Below are 24,641 nucleotides of genomic sequence, written 5' to 3'. Positions count from 1 at the left end.
TTTTTTCATTCCTATTTTATTTAATTTTTTTTAAATCAATGCCATATGATAGATGTTCTTGATTGTAGTACTGTAGTGCATGTAAAGAAATGTATACTTTATCAACAAATAATGCAATACTCAAGAAATAAATTACAAGGTTTTTCCGGGGTTTCTTTGACGTTTTTCTATTAGGAAGAGGTAGATCTCAGAAATAAACAGTACATGGTACAATAGAAATAATCAACTTTGACTCGTGTATTGTTGCAGGATATACAACTCGGACTCGGATATTTTGCAATTTTAATTATTAACTCAGGCCTGCGCCCTTCGTTATTAATTTAATTGCAAACTATCCTCGTCCTCGTTGTATATCCTGCAATAATACACGAATCAACGTTAATTATTTCTTAAATATACTACGATTCAAGCTACATGTAAATACAAATAAAATGCCAATCTTTCAATAAAATAACTTTATTAAGAAGTTGGCACATTTAAGAATAATATTAATTTCAATATAACAAAAAAAAGTTAATTACGTGATCAATCATTGATCATCTAACCCGTCAAGCATTTAAACAGGGATAAAACGATACATTTGTATTGACAGATTTGTGTAAGAATGTTGTCCATGCTATAACATATATGTAAAAGCAAACGGCTTAGTTAAAATATGTGTCCATCATTCTTTACCCTTTTCGCGTTTAGCATCTTCCGTTTTTTTCTTCTGCTCTGGAGGCATAGCATCAAAAAGCGTGAGAGCACAGCACGCGATGCCTGTCAACGGGGCTAGGATTGGTACGGTATTAGCGTCACTCCAGATTTGCGAATCAACGTCAAAACTATCCACACTACTTAGCCGTTCCTTCGTTGACCAGTTGTGGCCACCAACCACATAGATTTTGCTTCCTAGACAGGCACAGCCAAACTCGGCACGAGGATTCCTCATACTTGTCAATGTGACCCAAGTGTCAGTCGTTGGAGTATACTTTTCGACTGATTCAACACAGGAAATCTTCCCCATGTTTCCAACACAAGCTCCACCAAATAAATACAACGAGCCTTTCACCGGGAGTAAATGGGCAAAGTATCTCGCCTCTTGGATAGGCTTTTTTGGGTTCCACTTGTTATTTGCAGGGCTGTAACATTCCACGACATCTAAAGTATACGTATTTGTACCACCTGTAAACAGATTCATATTCAATCATCGATCATATTAAATTCATGGCCTAAACGAAGTTTTTTTTTTAGATTTAAGAATTGAAAAAAAAACAAAAGCTACTTAGGTAATGAAAGATGAAATTATAAGTATTGTTACGATTGCAGTAAAAATCTCTAGTTGCAATATGCCCGTGTTATATCGTGCAAGAGGTAGGCGGGATCGTAATGCACTCTGGGAAAGATTTGTGTTCTTTAGGATCACTGCGATGCATCCGTGGAGAGATCATAACGAGGGAAACCGAGGGGGCATCGCATTTCATACTTGGAGGGATGTCTTAGTCGTTGATCATTTTGGAATGTATGTCAAAATCGGTGTATACGATCAATTTCTGGAGAAACGTCATATACAGAATTACAATGCTATAAGATCAATGTGAAACCAACACGATAACAATACAAATATTATAATTTGTTACAGGTTCAGTTTTCTTCATTTATGTTTGATGATGATAACAGAATGTTGCCACAAGACTTAAGTAAAAAGCAGGTTGTGATACATGCATATGATAAAACCATTAGAAATGTGTTATATCTGCTATATCCACAAGATATACGTTTGTACAATATTTGAAAAAAGAGATTTTGAAAAGATATATTAAAGACATAATGTAATCTTATCTTAAATTTAAATATTTTTCAAACGTAGAACACAACTTGTAGGAAATGCATGAAATTTGTTTTCGATGCCACTCCTGATATTTACACACGTGCATACATTTCCTCTACCTTTATAAACACCTTTCCGTTCATTTCTTTACGTGCGCCAGGAAACTGATATCCAATACGGATATTACAGAATCAGCTGAATATAGCATCGGGGTCACGATTTATTAGGAATGACCTAGGACTATATCGTCAAAGTCAAAAAGCCTTGCCAGTCGACATTTCCGAAACTCGTAGAAACAAGAGCCGGTGATCGTCAATGTGCTTACGAAACAGGTGTACGTCAACAGTCATCGTCTCGGGGATGTAACCGATACGCATCCTGTAGCACAGCACTGCTCAAACAAAGGGCAACCGGCGTACACGGCTGATCAATTACTTTATATCGCGTACTTTTCATATTAAATAAATGTTCGTGTGTCCTCCCACAAATTATTGTATAAAGTCCGATTGACTGAAATGTTTATGCTAATCAAACTTGAAGTAAGGCATTAAATTGGGGGAAATGCTGAGGTAGCAATTGAATGCAATACCGGAAACAAGATATTATACACATCCTGGGCGTATAATATAATGCCATCCGGGTTCTGAATACAATCAGGTATGCAAGCCAACACCTGTTGTTTAGTGAAGTAACTTTCTTAAATACCCATCTTTCTATTTCTAGACCGAAGTATCTCGATCGCAATAGTATGTAAACTTTATCAGCTTTCTAAACTGCTTCACGTGCTATTTCTAGAAATCTTTCTTTATGTGAACAAGGATCAAATATCTAAACGTAAACTGCTGCGGGTAAGTGCAAACGAGGCTGTCTAAACTGTTAAATAAGTGTTCTTGATTACTCCTTCACAGTGCTGGTCGATATTTCCCATTTCCGGTGTCATCGACAGCCACAGCGTCGTCAGATCCAACACTAATAAGCCGAAAGATTTGTCGGCTCTCAGACAGGTAGCGAAAAGGTTAGCAAGTCTCGCTGTGACGTTTTATTTGTTGGAAATCCAATTATTTTGGTATTTAGTGATAACGGGAGATTCCTTAACAATGCCATATTAAACAGCAATACGTAGGATCGTACTATACGTTTGTTGATGTTTATCATAGTGAGACATATACAAAACATATTGTGAGGTCGTTTAAGTCATCCTTGTGAATGATACATTCGGAACGATACAGATGGCTTTACATGAGTAAATATGTAAAACCCAAGGACATGATTTAAGTATCCTCATGTTACAACTTTAGTCTTAACAATTAAATACTGTAATTTTCTAGTGTCTCAAATAATTTAAATGCTGTCAGGTTTGACTCTGCATTAGATTTTTCAAATGTGATAACAAAATCATCTTATACCGGTAATATGGCATTTAACACTAAAAAGGTAGGGTTTCGAAAATAAGTGTTTGTCTTATAGCAACATTACTCTTATACAGTATTTTCAGGGTATATGGGTACATTTAATATATAAACATTCTCTTGGTACTTTTCTTTTCATTGAATATTTTTATCGCACTATTTCACAATGTTCATCTCACCGTAAGATATTATAAATATCCAGTGGAGACATTTACGGTAAAACCCGCAGGTAACTTCTTATAAATTTAACTACGACTGTATAGAGTGAGGGATTGAAAAAATACGATATATCAATGTAAAAGTGCATTACCACCAGTGCCACCTGCGGTGTATAGCCGTCCATTGAGGACAGCCGCCGACACACATCGACGAGGGCTACTTAGAGGCGGGGCCTCCTCCCATCTGTCCAGCTGCGGATTGTATTTCTCTACGGATGAAAGCGCCTTGAATTCATCTTCTCGTCCACCTGGAACAAAAGCATCTCCCATCAACAATTTCATTAACACAGTAACATGAATTTTATTCAAATTATGTTAAGGCTGGTGACCCGATATTCAACTAGATATCGTAATAGCATGAAGCCGGTAATTATATATTATACTTACAATAATAGCTAATGGCAAAACTATATCAACACGCAAATGGTATATCGTACACATTCAATGAATCAAATCACGATCATATTGAACTTTCTCTTTTGATAAAAAACAAACCAGAAAGGCACCTTGATTCAAATAGTACCTGTCCCTTCTTAACATGTTTTTTTCTTTAATCGAACGTTTAGAAAACTGAAACACATTCATATTGTAGGGTATCGATTTATTTCCGGTATATTTCTAGCAGTTACCATATTCTGACAGACAGAAAGACTTGATTAAATGAAAAACTTGCTACAAACGTTGCATAAGTCATATGAAATGGACCTTAATGTAAATTTTCTATATATAAAAATTCAATGGATCAAATAACCAATAAAACACTTGAAATGTATACAATTGACCTTAGCCTTTATTGCAATTGTGGTCCCTGCATGGTAAAGACTATTGGCTTTCTATAGAACATCCGCTGTTATAGGGACATTGTTTTCATTTAAAACAAATTAAAGTGTAATCAACAAAACCTGATATTTGTTCTTTTCGATGTCATTCGCAGGTCACTTGTATTACAGGTTTTAAATTTTTATTATTACAGAAAAATGTGAAAATGTTACGCATGTGTTATATCATTAGTATTTTGCGAAAAACATAAAATATTTTCTCTAGGCCTATATAGTAATTCAATAACGCAAAAGAAAGTTACACTTAACATAAAGAGTGATTTAGGGCACAGTCATCGGTGTCGATAGACAGAAAACAATGTAACATTAACGTTCATGCGTAAGTGATTATATTTGACGACAGGAAATAGAATAGGCATTTGTAGAAAGGAGGCAATGCCCTCAAACCCGGCAAATTCTAACAGCAGTAGTCTTGACACAGGGAAATAATTGTGATAAATTGTATTTGATAGGAATGCGTTGGAGGTAACACTTTTTAATTTGTTATTTAATTATATATTCTTTGGGACTCTTACGGTATACCACATAGATAGCTATTTCCTAGATAAATCACTTTAAAATGTTGTTAATTTGATAATTTCTGTACGACACACCTACATCTCAAGTAGTGTAGGAAAATAATGTCCATGACGATAAATGCATTAACATAATGACCTAATTTAATTACGTAATTTGTTTTATGAACTCCAAAGGATCATCCGGTAGTTAAAGTAAATGCGAACACCCTTTATGGACCTTAATAGATAATCGATAACATTGACATTGTTGTTATTTAAGATAATTACTCTGATTGACCTGGAATTGAAAACTGCAGATTTTAAAAATAGAACCGGATGTATTTCAGTGCGCGAAGACGAAAAGACAAGAAAATGGAAACCGACATATGGTTCTGAGGGATATGGACAAAAATGTTACTTGGAGCCAGTAGCGATGTCACAAACCCACATATAACGACTATTATGACGAATGAGATTTATCCCTCTCTACACAATACGAAGTACAGATGGACAAATCAAAATTATGTTGAAACACATTATATCACACTATTTTATAGCAAAAGTGTGAATTATATCCATAGGTGTATATGGGCGTACGTCAAAGGTATATATACATACTCTACCAAAAAGCTGATATCGTCGTTGTTGTAAAATATTATTATGGCCATAGGATGCATCGTGTTATTTGTGGCACAGGTCACACGGTATACCGATACAGGTAGCGATATAATCATGTTTTTATAGCCACACTATCAGTCAAAATTGGTTTAAAATATCCTAAGGTATTATACTTCTGTATAACAACAGATAGTTTTACTTTGTATATCATGCTTGCATTTTTATCTGAAGCTTGTCAGTAGCCCGGTGTATATGTAAGATAGAGTGCGTATGGATGCAATTAACAATGTTGGCTCCATTTCACATTAACAAATACAAAACCCATCACAATAATAACACAACTACACAACAAAACCAAATCTTAGATACAAAATGAGAACACAATTACGTACCGAGTACAAACAGCATTCCATTAAGTACCAGCATAGGGAAGCTTTGTCTCTTGTGATTCATGCTAGCGACTTGGAGCCAAGTGTGGTGCCGTGGATCAAACCGGAACACAGTGTCAGTTGGAGTGGTGTTGGTGTAGATTTTTTCGCCGCCAGCAACATACATGAACCCTCCAAGGACAGCAACTAGAAAATATGGTAAAATAATCTAAAGAAATTGGTTTAAACTATCGAATGAAATACGATTGTGTGTCAATATCGCAAAGTAAATAAGAAAGTATACAAAATTTTCTACCTGGGACATTATCGAAACCGGAAGTTATTATGAAAATGTAATAATTCAAACAAAGGGAGTAAATCATTTTCAACAGCTGCGAAAATCTTCGCAAACGTTAGCAGCACATCTACATGTAACTACGAATTAATTGGTACATAAATGACTAATATCAGTCGAATTACGCGTTAAACCGTACCGTACAACAGTTTATTAGTTCTTAGACCCTTCTATGACGATAGGAACAACACGTTTGTTAATCCACAAGGGAATGTAGACGTTTCTCAAATAGGTCAAAGAAATACAAAGACAATAGAAAGTGAACATGTGATGGAAGTGAACGAGAGTTCATTATTAGATAAGTGAACACAGGGAGTGGCACGAGATGTCCGTTGAGATAGCTGTGTAGTGGAATTTTCAGTCCCTATGGTATGTCGTTACCCTGCAAGTCATGAATAAAGTGTTATGATTAGTGGCTCTGCTTTAGTCTTCTAAAAAATCCTGCAATGTGTGGTTTATATTCCAAAGTTTGTTTCAGATAAATTAGATTTTTTTTTACTCCTAAATGAATTAGGATGATTAAGTTTCGTTTATTTTCTATATATACTATTTCCATGTCCCTCCACATATATCAAGAATATCTCAAATATATGAAATTGAAATGGCCACCCACCAGGGTGATATTTAAATTTTATCACTGAGAAAGCCACCTCATGGCTTCTAACATAATAATAATGTTTATGATTGCAAGGTAGTTGCACCCATACAATACTGATAACTATAATCAATATCAAAATGTAGAAACTATCCTAGCCTTAGTAGGGTTGACATAAAAACCGCCACAAAGACCTTAATGGTTTACCATATCATTCATGTCTTCGATTAAGATGATTAAGTTTCATTCATTTTCAGCATGTACTATTTATGTTATTAAATAATTATTAAAAATCAAACTTTATCTTTTTCAAAACAACCATAAAGCAAGTCATATCAATCTCTCTTGTTGGTCATGTGGGAGGAGTGCAAAAGGTATTAATGTGAGAGGGAACCGGGGTAGCCCGGGAAAATCACGTAGTCGCGCAGGAACCCAATGACATTTACGTCCGATTGGAGAATCAAACCCCGGTCACTAAAGCCTATGTCACACCAAGCTGCGTTTCCACTGCGTTGGCATTTTTCTTGGACGCCTTTGGATCGCCGTAAGAACGCTGCTCTGGTGTTACAGAGGTTTAAGGGGAGAGGCAAGTGCGATCTACAATATGCCATCCGGTCAATGTATTCCCGTTATACAATCCTTTCCTATGTAAATTCCACATACTGATATTCCTGTTGGTTAGAATATGTATTGTACCTGCCGATATTTAAGCGGAACCGCTGACTCTATCTACTGAACATACAATGACTAACGAAGATTTTTTGTAAGGATCAATCGAACAAAAGATATTATGATTTAAGGTATCTATTCTAGCCTCCTAAGTTGGCGAAACTGTTGATGAAAATGATTTCCGTGTTATGTAAACATTCTGAGATACATCTATTTACCTACGACATACTACTCGTAACGTACCGGAGATTTGTCGCCAATCCTGTTTGTCCCAGCAACTACATATACCCCAAACACCTGGCTTACTTCCTTCTCCCGATCTCAACCTTGGATTAAACTATCTTTGGGGGAACGCCAACGCACACAGACTTTGATAGCTAATATATAAAGATTTAATCACTCTTGGTATTTAAAATAATATTGACGAGAAATTAGAGTAAGGATGTTAGAGTCATTTTACATTTTCATGATGTGACGACGGAGAGTTGCCTCTTAGCAATATATAGCCAAGGCCACAATGATACCTACAACAGGTTACATTCTTGCTGTAGACATTCGATAACCAGGAACTGCAGGTTTTGAACAATTCTACTTATTATCTATCACTAATGTTTTTTTTATTCAGATCGAGATGAAATTCATTCTCACTATAATATGATCGTTTCACAGCCTTTTTTTTTTTTGCAATGAGTTGTGTTTCCTCTTATATTTATCTTGAGAATTGTCTGTTCATATATAACTTAACTTAACATTCAAAAGATTCATCATATATAACTTAACATTCAGAAGATTCATCATATATAACTAAACATTCAGAAGATTCATCATATATAACTAAACATTCAGAAGATTCATCATATATAACTAAACATTCTAAAGGTTCATCATATATAACTAAACATTCTGAAGATTCATCATATATAACTAAACATTCTGAAGATTCATCATATATAACTAAACATTCTGAAGATTCATCATATATAACTAAACATTTTCTTTGGAGAGTTATTTTCAAATTTTTTAACACTATTGCTGACAAATTGAATAATGCGCGTTATGAATATGTCTGTAATTCTGTGAGAATTATCAGACAATAACTAAGACGGAAGTTTAAAATAAATATATTTCCGTTATCCCCCCCCCCCCTTAAATTCAACTTGTAACAGTGTGATCACATTCGAAAGTCTAATTTTGCGCTGTCAATGGTGCCTGTTCTTTTGACGTCACGAGTATAAGCTACCATTCCCGGCAAAAAAAAATGTTTTACTAAATATATTCCACCATGCTGATATTCACATTTGATATCCCATGAATACATTTGATACCCAATAACTATATTTTATACCCAATAACTACATTTGATACCCCATAACTACATATTAAAGCCTATATTATTGTTGATAGATATAAACTCATATGGGGTGATCTTCATTTATTTTCCTTCAAATTTACTCAGTTACCTCCGCAATTTCAAGCGTAAATTTGTACAATTTAATAACGATGTAAAATTAGAACCAACCGTGCGCGCGCCGAGTTACATTCCCGAATGATAAACTTCTGGTGTGTGGCAATGATAAACAAAGAAAACATAAGTGTGTTAGTCTAATGCCGAGACGATTCACTGCCAATTCATGGCGGCTTTTCACGTTTAACTTGTCTTTTGTTTTGTCAAACAGACTCACGTTGACTCGTAGATGAAGTTGTCATTTTGTCCATTCCTTTTCTTTGTCTTTGGGTTAGCAACCAGTACGTCTAATTGAGTTAGGACTTCTGGTGTGTGGCATTGATTAATTGCCAGTCCGCAATTTTTCAAAACAAATCAGTTTACATGACATGTTTTTCAGCGGCTCATTTACATAAAGAGCGTGGATCATCGCATCTGATTCTCCAAAAGCATCGGTAGTTTTCGGGTAGTTTCCCGGTTTTAATTGCAATTATATAAAATACGGTATTGGTTCTCAGATATTATTATCATTAAGGTACAGATTCTTTCAATTGGCAGCACGATTTTTGTGACGTCAAAACTTATCTGATACATTGACATCACGCAAAACGACGTCACGAACATTGTTCTTAATAATCCTACAGCAATGAGAGGTTTGAAAATCATGATATAACGTTTTTGTTTGGTAAGATTTTATAGTCACAACGCAGGGCAAAAAGAAATATTCACATCAACCTAAACATTCTTAATGTTTAAAGTACATGTATATTGCTTTCTATGCAATCTGATTAAAACCATATCTGCGCTCCCGTTGACGTAGCGGAGTGTAGTTTACGGAACGGGAGCGCGGATCAAGATATGGTTATATAATAGGTTGTATTCTGTAAAGGTTTATCATTTATAACTTAACATTCTAAGCTTGATAATCAATAATCAACAACGTCTACATAGGCGGTCAAGTGAAACATTTTACTCTTTAACATTGACCGATGTCCACCAAAATGTGTGGTAGTGAAAATGGGACAGACTGTAGGACGAACGGACAGGCGACCTCAATACAATGGGACATCTACATCTCCGATTGGTTTGTATTATTAGTAAGGTGATTTCAAATACACTGGTATGCTAAGACTTGTTTAATGATAATTGTTTTGCAATAAACGGCAGAGCAATGACCTATTTTGATTAATTCTATATGTGATTAGCTCTGTCCGTATTTCTCGTTAACCCACTGTTGAAAAGTATTAAATATTAATGCCAACTAATACAGTTTCACAAAAACGATCAACATTGTTTTATTATTACTACTTCTGATATTTCAGTAAAGTACAATGTTGAAGTTTATGATATAAGATATATACACATCACATGGTACATACATGTAGGAATTCCATGATATATACAGTATATGACCAATGATTACATAACTGCATTATACAGCTGTTTGTCGGTGATGCTAGTGACCTAGAGGGTAATTCCAGAATAAGAAAACCAAAATGCGTCTTAACGAACATTTTGACATAGAAAGATGTTCGATATAATAATGTCATCGTAATTTCATGATATAAGCATCCAATCACAACCACTACATATAAAAAAACTCACAGTGGAGTAAAATGTGATATATATATTTTTTAATTATTTTAATTTACTTTAATTCCTGTGATTCTTCCATGACAATGAAATATAAATATTCCTTATAACCGACTGGTTGGGCAGCTTTCATTTGTGGCGAAACAGGTGCAGTAAGATGAAATTATTGTTTCAATAATTCACCATTGAGCTCATAGAATATCAAAACGATTCTGTATAATTGCTAAATTACAGGTTGCTAGCAATGCCATGCAGCGTGTTATGATTGTTATTTCATCGCAATTCATAAAAGATTTTAAACATTTAATGCTGATCAGCAGTTTACTTTTAAACGTGACCTACCGTGCCATTAGTGTTACCGACATGTCAGTAACATGGCAGTACATGTTTACCAACCATTGTGACGGGAACATCTCCTATTGAAGTGGTGTGTGCAAACATTTACACACAGAAGAGACTTCATAGAGTATAATTATAGGAAACTTTAGGAATCAAGTCAACGTTCATTGCACAATCTTTCAATTAAGTTTCATTTTTAGACTTCAAACGTTGTCAATTTAGACGTTTCTTGATCGTAAATCAACAGGAAAATTATACCGTCAAAAGCGCCTACCATAGCTCCAACCGGACCTACCTCCCGATTGGATAACGTGTTATCACATCGTGCACGCGCTGTTTCCATTTCACTGTTAGTTTTATGGACAAGACGCAGCAATTGAACTCATAGCGGGTATCGTATCTCATATGCGGGGGAGGGATCTCAATAGTCAATAATGAAATGCTATCTCCGTAATAGGGACGGCCTCGACAGCTGATAAGCGCTGGACATATATCTCGTTGGGTATAGGTTTCCGACTGGCGTCTAATTAATCAAACTATTTACACATTCGGTTCCTAATACGTAGTCAAGTAATATATACCCCACATTATACATATATACCAAATTCTGGTAATCTCCAAATTGCATGAGGCCACGTCTCAACATTGCCTGCTCGGATGACAGGGATCGTAAATTCACCTGACATTCGTGATTCGATGGAAAATGTTAGGGACACGTGTTTAAATGATTTATGTAACCAGATTATTGCCAGATCCGATCATAGAACTGTCTAAGCCCGCGGTGTGCTGGGCGACTTTTTATTGGTGTCAACTTTGGGAACCTTTCATACACAAACAGTAATTTAAAGTTGTGCTGCCTTCCGACTGAACAATGCCATGAAAACATACTCAGCGCTTTTAATGATATTACAATACCAGTCACTTTTTTTCACTGAGGGAAAATTCAAAAGGATTGTCAAAATGGAGAGAAAGCCTCAAATATGAGTTTAATTTTGCCTCATCGTTAAACGATTAAACGTCTGAAATATCCAATATTACAGAGTGACCAATTAGTGTGAAAGTTTGATTACGCTTTAATAGATATGTTCGATAGGTGATAGAAAGCAAAAATCAAAGAAAGATCATTGTGTAATGGCAAACAGTATTTCGTATCTTTCACCAAGAGAGACAAAAACTTGTATACACATTTTATCAAAGAAACAAAGACAAAATGACAAGCTTTGCTACACATGAAGTTTTCGGGAATTTTATAGATATACTGGTCTAGTAGACGTCACATAGTCAAATAATAGCGCGAGCTAAAAGCACGACGACAAATTTTTCTCCTACAGGTATAATTGCATAATTGAGCGTAATTATACATTTTCGAACACTTTATTATTTAAACCGAAGTAACTTAAATGGAACAGGTGTACAACTCCTAAAACATAATTGATGAAATATATCAGACAATGTCTGCCCAATTAGAAGTTCTGTTCTGTTTTGCAAGCAACTGTTGATCATTGTCATTCATTTCAAATGTGTTGCGAGTTTGGTTGTCTTTGCATATTCACTCAAATGTCACTCGTGTTTTTTTATGATTACATTCAGTATGCCTGCAAACATCAGCGAATGTTGCAATCATTTTTCATCACATCATTAGCCTCATTACAGTGTGTAGTATTGTCGGGGACCGCGTTACCACGGGTAGTACTCTCCGCCGTCGGATTTTTTCTTCTTGTAATATTCTTTTAAATAAACGCAATCCATTTAATATCTACATGAATCCAACAATGTTGTTATAGCCTTATAAATGTTCAAAACATGAAAATTACTGTAAAATCACACAGAATAAATATTGTAAATGGAACTACATTTTGTTTGTGTTGTTGTAATGACGGTTGTTAAGACCGTGCCAAGAACTGTCTGACACTTTGCCGCGAAAACGTCTATTCTCTCCCTGACGTTACTCCCAGGTAAAACATGAAAAATGCATTTTTTTCTTATTGAGTGCTTTAACAGGTAAAATAAAAAAGGAACGCGATTCATGGAATTTGTTCAGATGCTAAAGTTGTTATGACCTCGTGAATGTTGAAGAATAACTTTCATTCGTTAAGTACAATCATTTTACAAAGATCACTTTAATTACATCTACATACTTAGGTAAACGAAATCGGAAAACCATTTTTTAGGGAAGTTGTCCTTTCATCAGTTTTACCAATCAGAGGCCCCCTTTCTTAGTCACCATGGCAACAGATATGCCCATGTCCATTTCAGATTTAATCATCATCTTTAATGTTACTCAGACATACCTATATTGGCGACCAATATACGGACAAATTGATTCCATGAACTAATTAAACAGCAAAGATGGTTACTAAAACATAGCTCTATAACCTTTATCAAGTTACAAATAATTCTTTGGCTTAAGTTAATGTTAATCTTATTGGTTTAAAGGTTCGGCTACTCTGTGTTTAAAGAGGAACGGATTAAAAAAGACAATCACCGTGTGCGATTACAAATAGTATGCGAATAAGATTTGTGTTTATATTTCGCATGTCTAACGTATCTGACCAAAATGAGATACTTTTTTTTATCGTGGCTATTTTGTACTATCCTAGAAAAGACATATTGCATTTCAACGATTATTCCTCGCGAAATATTAGCTTGCATGGATTTACCTATTACTGCAATAACGTATAGCAATAATAATTCATATAGGTAAAAATGACTCCATAATAACTATGAGCTAGGACCTCGTGTTTATCGAAATAAGTTTTGATGAAAATAAAGACTCATTGATAAAGCTGACAATTCCTACTTGACAAGTATTCTTGAAATATTGATTTTAATCCATCATTAGTTAATTGATTAATTAGTGGGATCGTTATTGATCATGTAGTACTACAACCTTATCTAACATATACGGGTCACAGACACAGCCTCTGTCAGACTGGACATTTAAGCAGTGCTCTGTCGTCGCTGTGACAGAGATAATAAATGAATCGTATCATGTACGTTACTAATAAAATTAAACACAAAATCGATGAAATTAATTTTCTGATGGGAAATATCAAAATAGGCGATGAAATGCATTCTAGTCTTGTGAACGCAGAGTGTGTTGACTTTTCGTCATACAGAAAACCATGTCGGAAACTAACTTTAATTACCGATGCCAAAGGAAATCAGAAAGTATATGCGTGGCCTCATAACTGTATTACGTTTTATAGTGTAGCTAGGCCACCTATCTAGTTAATATTACTACACAGACAGTGTATGTTATACAGACAGTGTAGGTCACCTATCTAGTAAATAATTACTAGACACCCCATGTATGTTATATAGACAGTGCAGGTCACCTATCTAGTAAATATTACTACACACACTGTGTATGTTATACAGACAGTGTAGGTCACCTATCTAGTAAATATTACTACACTCACTGTGTATGTTATACAGTGTAGGTCACCTATCTAGTAAATATTACTACATACACCGTGTATGTTATACAGACAGTGTAGGTCACCAATCTAGTAAATATTACTACACTCACTGTGTATGTTATACAGACAGTGTAGGTCACCTACCTAGTAAATATTACTACATACACCGTGTATCTTATACAGACAGTGTAGGTCACCTATCTAGTAAATATTACTACACACGCCGTGTATGTTATACAGACAGTGTAGGTCACCTATCTAGTAAATATTACTACACTCACTGTGTATGTTATACAGACAGTGTAGGTCACATATCTAGTAAATATTACTACACACACCGTGTATGTTATACAGACAGTGTAGGTCACATATCCAGTAAATATTACTACACACACCGTGTATGTTATACAGACAGTGTAGGTCACCAATCTAGTAAATATTACTAGACACGACGTGTATGTTATACAGACAGAGTAGGTCACCTATCTAGTAAATATTACTACACTCACTGTGTATGTTATACAGTGTAGGTCACCTATCTAGTAAATATTACTACATACACCGTGTATGTTATACAGACAGTGTAGGTCACATATCCAGTAAATATTACTACACACACAGTGTATGTTATACAGACAGTGTAGGTCACATATCTAGTAAATATTACTACACACACTGTGTATGTTATATAGACAGTGTAGGTCACCTATCTAGTAAATATTTCTACACACACCGTGTATGTTATATAGACAGTGTAGGTCACATATCTAGTAAATATTTCTACACACACCGTGTATGTTATACAGACAGTGTAGGTCACCTATCTAGTAAATAATTACTACACACACCGTGTATGTTATACAGACAGTGTAGGTCACATATCTAGTAAATATTACTACACACACTGTGTATGTTATACAGTGTAGGTCACCTATCTAGTAAATATTACTACACACACCGTGTATGTTATACAGACAGTGTAGGTCACATATCTAGTAAATATTACTTCACAGACCGTGTATGTTATATAGACAGTGTAGGTCACCTATCTAGTAAATATTACCAGACACGACGTGTATGTTATACAGACAGAGTAGGTCACCTATCTAGTAAATATTACTACACTCACTGTGTATGTTATACAGTGTAGGTCACCTATCTAGTAAATATTACTACATACACCGTGTATGTTATACAGACAGTGTAGGTCACCTATCTAGTAAATATTACTACACACGCCGTGTATGTTATATAGACAGTGTAGGTCACATATCCAGTAAATATTACTACACACACCGTGTATGTTATACAGACAGTGTAGGTCACCTATCCAGTAAATATTACTACACTCACTGTGTATGTTATACAGTGTAGGTCACCTATCTAGTAAATATTTCTACACACACCGTGTATGTTATACAGACAGTGTAGGTCACATATCTAGTAAATATTACTACACACACTGTGTATGTTTTACAGTGTAGGTCACCTATCTAGTAAATATTACTACACACACCGTGTATGTTATACAGACAGTGTAGGTCACCTATCTAGTAAGTATTACCAGACACGCCGTGTATGTTATACAGACGGTGTAGGTCACCAATCTAGTAAATATTACTAGACACGCCGTGTATTTTATACAGACAGTGTAGGTCACCTATCTAGTAAATATTACTACACACGCCGTGTATGTTATATAGACAGTGTAGGTCACCTATCTAGTAAGTATTACCAGACACGCCGTGTATGTTATACAGACGGTGTAGGTCACCAATCTAGTAAATATTACTAGACACGCCGTGTATTTTATACAAACAGTGTAGGTCACCTATCTACTTATGTAGTAAATATTACTAGACACCCCATGTATATCATACAGTGTAGGCCAAATAAAATAGTGCTTTACGGGTTTTAGCTGATATCCTCTTTAACCAGTCATGCTTTTACAAACTGAAATTTTCGAGATTTAGCAGAATTATTCTGAGTGGTATCCAGGAAATCACTAATCAAAAAAACATATGCAGCTCTCGACCTATTGGAGAAAATCAGGATTGTTAAAAACAGACACATTGATATAAGACATGTAACAGAACGCTGGCATTTTCTTAGATATGTTGCATTGCTTTAAGTCGGGGTAAATTGTCAAAAAAGTTAGTCTAATTACTTGTGGGAAATCACAATAAACAAGCACCGAGTAACAGATCACGGAAACGGGGAACAAAAAACTATTGTTAATGTCTAACACAAGCGAAGAGGCATCTTTATGGGAAAACCAAGGATACATAATAATGAATTGCCAGAAAATCAGTGTGGGTGATGATATGATGTATCTCTCGGGAACTCATTAACTGTTTTCTGAGAGACTTATTTGGTGACATGATTCCACAATACTGTTTATGGCTAGTTGATCCAGCCTTCCTATTACAGTACCAATTTTGAGGTGATTCCTATATTTTAGTATATGATTTGCGTCCATTTGATCGTACAATTTGATGGATCTGTATTGGTGTTGATAGAGAGTATTGGATCTAGGATGTACATTGGCGAGTACGAGCGAGAAATGTGGGTTCGAGAGTATTAGAGAGAAGCGTATGTATGTATCGGGGAAAGATGTGGTGACAGTACCGGAAGGCATTGTGGGATTGAAAGTATTACAAAGGCTTGGTAGTCAATGAGAAATGCGTTATGGTGCTACTTCAGGAAAGCAGAATAAAGATTGAATTTTAGGGTGTTAGAGAGAGATCCAGTTTAGGGATATTAGGGAGTGGTGGAAAGCGTGAAGGATTGAAATGTTTGGGTGCTTGAAAAAAATACAGATTAGTGGCATTGAGGAGTGGTAATAATCATGAAGGACTGGAGAAATGTTGATGTGTCGGAAAGCACGTGAATGTTATAGATGTTTGAAAGTATTGGAAAGATATGCTGGAGGAGTAAAAGAAAGAGGTGATGATTGAAGATTATGAGACAGGGAACTGTTAAAAATGGCTGTGAATATCTACTGGAAGGACGTGAAAAAGAGTGTATCAGAGTATTGTATTGGTCGCAGGGCACCAAAGAGAGGTGTATGGGAGAGTGCTAGGGGAAAGTCTGGAGCTAAACAAAAAAAAAAGAAAAGGTGTGGTTTTGGACAAATTTTGAGAAATGCTTCTAAAGATATTGTAGGATGAAGAGAATGGTCTTACAGTGAGGTGGGAATGGGGCCATAGTCATATTTATCAACATACCTGCATGGTGGTGGCGTGGTTCAGGAAGATCCGTCAGTGTGTCCCATGCCTTACCCTCGAAATTGTACCGCCTCACCTCAGCACTCACTTGTTCCGACTTCAATCTCGGGGCGCCGCCAATCGTGAGAAGGCTGAGCACCTTGATTTTTCTACGAGGGATTGTCCTTGGTGACTGGGTAATAAAAACAAAAGCATGGTATAATTATGATATCTTGTTCCTATTTGGGAAAGCAAAATACTTAAGAGACAATTACAGACAATGGTGTGATTACCTGGGCAGCCAAACTATTTTTCCGTAATCGTAAACTTTTATGACACATAATATATTTGAATAAAGAAATACACTATTTAGTACGCTTTAGAAGCACGAAGTCGGCCATTGGAATATTTGTCCGTTTTAAAGTGTGTTTGAAATAGAACATTCCCATCGAATAGTTAAAACCTAAGAGATCGATTGCTACATGGAGCGTATTAAAGTCGTTTAATACATTTACGGAAGTTTTCTTGTTTTAAAGTACAAAGAGATATCGGTCATTTTCCCTAAGAGACCGTTTTATATTCAAACAGAGACGTCAAGTCGAGAATGCGAAGGACAAATACTTCCAGTATTGCTCTTAAATGACTCATCCCAATACCTTTTACACAATCTATGCTATTGGTACATATAGTGTGTCGATGACGTATTTTTCGGGATGGTAATGGTGACGGAATTTTTCGAGGATATTTGCACGACCTAAATTCTCTAGAGGGTGTGACGACCTATATTATAATGAGCTTTTAAATGATTTTTGACTTTTCAATTATTGCAACATTATATTTTTATTCACACGAGGGAATTGTTCACCTATATTTAAGGAAGCGTTTAACCAACTACTGTTTTCGCAAATGTTTTGATTCCCTTTTAACTCAGGAGGGCTGGTGACCTTAATATTCCACAAATATTATAACAACCTTTGTTGTCAGGAGGTTCACGAGTTGTAGATGACGTACATTTTCGAGAGCGGTATTCTGACTAATAATTTCGTTTGATAATTTCGCGACCTAAGTTCCCATGATGGTATCGATGGTTTAACAACTTTTGATTTCGCAAATGCTTTTACGATTTTTGTTTTCATAACGGTTTCAATTATCTATATTTTCGGCTGACTGATTTATTGAGGATATTTACACAACCTAAATTTTAAAGAGGGTAATGACAACCTATTACTTAATTACCTTTTAAACGGCTTATGTTTATGTAATTATTTTGACGACCTTTGTTTTCAGGAGGCTGTCAATGACCTGTACTTTCGGTAGTATTTGCCGACTGCTATTTTTGAGAAGATATTGACTGAAGACCCGATAATCACCGATAACAATTTGTGTACCGCTATGCGAAAGCTATATTGCTGTGATATAGCGATATATATATAAATTTCAAATTAAATTGATAAATTACTTTTGTGTGTCCATGTTATCTCAAGATTAGTATGCAGTATAAAGTATACCGAGCTAACTTTATAGTGTCAATGAGCCTTAATGAGCACACAAAACAAATACAAAACGTAGAATTATAATGGGACAACATAATTAGATATAGCTCGATTATGTTCATTATGACTACATTTCGGTGAAAGAGGGAAACGCAAAGAGCTGTAACTATCTCAAAGCGTGTTTACCTATAACCTATCCCATAATGTATTTGCCTACAACCAACACTAAAATTCTAGTATACACATCCGAAAATCATTTCAATATCTCCGATTTTAACCATTTTGTTTTTTTATTTAACAATTAAACGCTTGGTATATTGTATTTATTGGCAAGATCAATGCAATCTGACAGATAAATAGAATGACGCCCGTCAGCGTCATGATATTTATCTGTCACCCAGATTGCATTGATATTGACAATAAATACAATCTAACAAGCGTTTAATTGTTATATTTGCATTAAGATACCTTAAACTTCACTTTCTCTTTGCTGGGGTTTAAGTTCAGCTATTCCCTACTTTGTTCAATTGAAAGAACTGCATATGTGAAATCGATTTCATTGTAGTGCTTGGTTGGCATTCAAATTCAAATTGATGTGTAATACAAAGCCTCGGCGTGACTATGATCAACAAAGCACGAAAATGACATTTTTTGACGCTGACGGAAGTGACGTCATGTGGTCTGGGCTGCATTTTAACACAGGAGTAATAGGAGACTGAAACACAGAATGTAAATATTTTTATATAACATCGAAAACGAGTCCCTGTGACGACGTTGACAAATTTGGTAATTTCGTATCTTGAATGGCTTTTAATATTTTTGTGACAAGTACATTTCTTATAATAAATCTGTAGCGTTACTACTTATGAAGATGCTATATTTCTGTTGTGGTTTATATGACTAGATTTAACAGTTCTAAAAGGTAGAAAGCACTCCTCTAGGCCTGTTGATACCTAGAGTAACTATCAGTCATTTTTGAATTGTTTGACCTAGAACACCTGGAGCAATATTCCAACACTAACCGAATCACTGTAAATTGTGGTGTACTCAAAACTGCAATTTGGTTTACTCATGACATATAGACAAATACAACACAGAATGTAAATATAGCGCGGTGTGTAAACCCACGATAACATACTATTACGAAGTTTATCACGTGGTATATCAGTTGTGAAACAGGCGTAGTTGTATGATAAATATATATTTTTTTACTCTCTGAACTGATTTTCGTTCGAATCAAGCAGTCTTCGAATTATCAAAGTTCGAGATAAAGAAGACTGTTCATGTATATGCCAAATGAAATGGTCAAAAGCAAACGGAGTTGTTTGAAATGACTAATACAAAAGACTCATTTTGTCTCAGAAGGCAAGTCAAGCATTTAAAGATGCTGTTGCAAGGCGCAAAGTATGTGTGGTTACTGCGACAACCCGGCAGTATCATCGCCGATACTACATAGGTAATAAACATGGTAACCTCTACCAATATCGAATCAAACATGTTCCATAAAAAAATACAAATACTGATACACAATGTACTCGGTGGTATGCTTTCCTCGGAGGAGTACCAAAACATTATTTTCTCAGTCTTCATCCAAAGCTACAAAAATGTAATTCCCGATACTCCTTTAATTATTCTTAATTTACCGGTATTGCGCCTTCGAGTCATGGCGTTAATTTGAAAATTTCATTAATAGACAATATAACGACAGTTCTGTGAGAACTAGCAATGTACCTACGGGAGCCTGAAACACAGGGTACACATCGAATACAAGGCAGGTCGTAAATAACAGGTAATCTAACATCGTGAGCAATGTTCATGTCGCATTTCGGCAAGTATTAACGGCAAAATAAAACGGCTAAACATTAAGCAAAAGAAAAAAAAAAAAAAAAAGAATGGACGGAAAAAAGAAAGAAAAAAGGACGGGATACCAACGTGTCACCTGACAGGGATTCAAATTGTAAATACTCAGTACTGAAAATGAAAATATTGCAATGCATTGATTCTATTTTGAACTTGGCAATAGGGAATGACTGAAATGGAATTTATTTGAAGCACACAAAGACGACCGTGTCAAATTACTACTTCCAATTTTATATCCTAACCCCTCATTTGAAGGGAAGTGTAGCCTTTGAACAATAAAAAGACACTTCCCTCCATACCCACCGCTATCGGGTTTTGTCTGCTCTAAACAATAAAAAAAAAACTAAGACCGTATATTATTTAATGTGTGTGACCAATGGCGTATGGTTTGTTTTTATATTACATAAAAAGACGACAAAAGTAAGCTGTGTAGAAACTGTCATTAATCAACGTCAGTGTTCCTTTCCTCTTGACTTTATGAAACATCGTGACATATTTTGTTTTTGTTTGTTTTCAATAAAAAAAAGCATACATTTAAACTGCCAAAGCAAATTTATGATTATTTACATGGCATATAAAATTTATGATTATTTACATGGCATATATTACAGTGGAAAGCCATCATATGATATCCATTTTAGAACCCTCATCAACACACACTCACACACACACCCACACCCACACTCACACACTCACAAAACAAAAACAAAAACTTGAAGCATATTATAAACAAATCTGATATACCCTACTTGAAGCACACTTTGTCTTGATGGCATACAGTGGTAGTGGAGTGCCTCCTTTACAAGCGTCTGACAGTCCGGAATGTCCATCAAGAACGACACGGATTCTACCGAGTCTACAATGGTTGCCGGGGTCAACAGCGGAAGTCTGATAGTGGCTAGTAGGTTGGACGCATGTGGACGCCTAGCCTGTTTGTCATGCTCTATCCAATCAATCATGTTTGTGAAAACTTCAAGTTCATGATCTGCGTCAAGGTCGTCTCTCTGGAACAAAAAAAAAAAAAAAGAGAATTTGTATTTGTTTGAGGTACGGCAATACTTACGTTTTTGTCTAACTTGTGTCGCAGCTTGCTTTGAGTTGTCTTTCAAATCAAAGCTCTGATGCATTCAACATGGTATCTTCATACATTTTACAAGATGTGCTAGCGATGCTCACAATGAAATGCAATGCTACAAATCAGCAGGCTTCGTTGTTATATATCTATATTTAATACACTCCACCTCAATGAAACTAGTAAACACAGATTACTACATTTCCCGATGAAGATTTTGGGTCGGGTGCTTCTGTTCTGCGAGACGAATCATCTTTCACGGCGTTGAATACATTGACTGTTTGCATTGGCGATCTAGTTTTGTACCGCCTCAGACTTGAATGCACTTTCATTTTGTGAATATTGTGTAACTTTGTTATACACGTATATACACATGTGGAACAGCTGATCTATATGCTAAAACAAATGCCAATGTAATGAAGACAGTTTAGAACACGTGATCTGACAGAACACTGACACTTCGATAGCACCGAGCTCATGATCATGACCTACGGCTACGTAGCGCAGAAGCAATCTCGAATAATGAATATTATTTTAGTGACCACAGCAAACGAAGCCCCGATTTTAACATTGTTAGACAACACAAATCAAGATGGCTCTTTACTTTTAGCAGAATTTACATCCCAGTGCGACAATGAAATCCTATATTTCGAGAACATCACACAAATCCATCACTAATCTGCGACTACAATCCATATTGTTAGGGGGTAAACCACATTATAGTACCAAATATATTGAGTAGGCCTATTTCATTCCTGTATATCCGCTCGTTGCGAAGTTCGAGCATGGAGCAATAAGTACCACACCGATGACTACGGTAAGGCATGGTCTGGTGACGAAACCCATAGTATTCCTTATTGGGACTAATTAAAGGGTCAAAAATGGGACAATGTCAAGTGAGACATTCCCCCCCCCCCACAATAATTATGGCACCACCATCATGCAATGAGGACGACATACCTGTACATTCATTACTTCTTACCTGTAGGGACATAGAGGGATGAAAAAGACGATACAAACACCATAAAGATTAATGTTTTCCAGTGGTAAGTTATAGATCAACTCACTTTGTAAAGCGCCACGACTTGTTCCATTGGCAGATCTTTGAACTTCTGCCTCTTTGTGACTGTCCGGAAGTTCTTCGCAGAGAGACCAAGGGCTTTATCGCTGAGCCTGTTTAGACTGAACCTGAACGCAGTATCCAGCATATTTAGACAATTCTTCAGATCTAAATGGTCCGAAAAGAATTCCTCGCATGCGTCCTGGATGAGGAAAAAACCTAGACTTGTAGCAATCCGTAAAATTTCCTCCACGTTCCCTTCCGTAAGATTGATTTTCCCGGTGTACATGCATTCTAGAATTGCTTCAAATATGGCTGAGTCCAGATCGCCTAGATTGACCAACTCATTCCCGTGGGTAAGATCACGTTTTTCAACAAAGTGATCGTAAAAGTAGTCTGAACACGATACAAGCACGAGCTTGTGAGCGCGGAAATTTCTGTCTTTAGTTATAACAGCTACGTCACAGAGAAAATTTTGGCGCCATAGCACCTCGAATCCATTAAGCACAGTCTCTGAGAGATGTTCCACTGTTTTCGTTTGTTTTTGGTCACCTACATGTTGCTTTAGGTGTTTTCTTTTCTCGAACAGTTTTTGTTTGTACCCGCTCGTGTGTTTATGGTGAAGAGACGATCTGTCATTCCCGCCTGTTGCCATCCTTTTTCCTTTTTATTTATGCTTTCCTTTCTTACATCTCCTACAGGAGTCGAGGACACGACAATAATTCATAACCTAGCAACAATGATATATGACGTCACAACCAGGGTCTTATGTAGCAATTTCTACATTGTGTGACGTCATAATATGATCTTACGTAGTGACATCTATGACGTCATAAGTATCGCCACCTATGTCATATATGGATTGAATAGATTTTTTAAATTTTCATTGCGGCTATGAATACCAGTAGCTAGCTACATATCCTCCGAGGCGCGCGGTATATTTACATAACCTTAATTTAAAAAATTTATATCGAGAAAACGAGAAATTTTGTTAAAAAGAAAAATTTGTCATGTATACGACGAAACGCCAAATTATTAGAGCATCCCGCCTATGCACCACGCCATTGTTTTAATGTCGTTCCGCATTTTCCGGTCTTTTTTGTTTAATTTTGTATAAAACAAAAAGAAAGAAGTAATAAAGTAAAAATAATATTAAATACAATCATTCAATTCAAATCATATTTATTTTATGTGAACAAATTGCAACAAAAACACAATATTTTCATAATTTAAAGGCGGACTATTTTTTTGATGGCGTATTAATATGACCCGATTAATCAGGTGATTTGCACGAGAGACAATGTTTTCATACGGTTTTCATAGTGTATTCATGGTCATATGTTTGTTGTTTTCACTTGGTATGTTCATATCAGCAAACCACATTAGGAATGTAAATATAAGTACATGAAAGGTACGCACTATATTGTTATGGTCACTATTAAAAGTCCCACAACCACCTACGAACGATCAATCAAAGCAACTTAATTAAAACAAACCAGCGTTGTTTAGTAGCAATTTCTTCCCGCGAAAAAGCAAAGCAAATGCCATTATTTTTTGGTTAAATTTTGCTTCGTCACGGAAAATTGCCATCCTTTGTCGCTTGGCTAAGCGAATATATTTTTTCCGTTTATGCGGCTTTACATTATTTTTTTCGCATTATCTTGCCAAAAAGGTGCGGTTTAAAATGATGTTCTTGTATAAATGTCACAGAAAAACGACATACGCTAAATAAGACGAACTTTTCTTGACAAAAAGGCGCAAAATGGCCGTTTGT

At 35.8% G+C, this 24,641-nt stretch overlaps 1 protein-coding gene across 1 annotated transcript; it reads right to left on the bottom strand.

Moving 5' to 3' along the window:
* Positions 1-446: 446 nt before the first annotated feature.
* LOC117333836 (kelch-like protein 26) lies at positions 447-23,608 on the bottom strand. Its single transcript, XM_033893252.1, has 6 exons — positions 22,875-23,608; positions 21,485-21,739; positions 17,404-17,575; positions 5,784-5,966; positions 3,530-3,685; positions 447-1,164 (listed from the first exon to the last, which is right to left on the bottom strand). The coding sequence occupies exons 1-6, from the start codon at positions 23,520-23,522 to the stop codon at positions 665-667; spliced, it is 1,914 nt and encodes a 637-aa protein (XP_033749143.1). The 5' UTR covers positions 23,523-23,608; the 3' UTR covers positions 447-664.
* Between the last annotated feature and the right edge of the window lie 1,033 nt (positions 23,609-24,641).

The sequence above is a fragment of the Pecten maximus genome, chromosome 9 (assembly GCF_902652985.1).
Source record: "Pecten maximus chromosome 9, xPecMax1.1, whole genome shotgun sequence".
In the NCBI taxonomy this organism is placed as follows: domain Eukaryota; kingdom Metazoa; phylum Mollusca; class Bivalvia; order Pectinida; family Pectinidae; genus Pecten; species Pecten maximus.
This window is presented reverse-complemented; position numbering and strand designations above follow the sequence as displayed.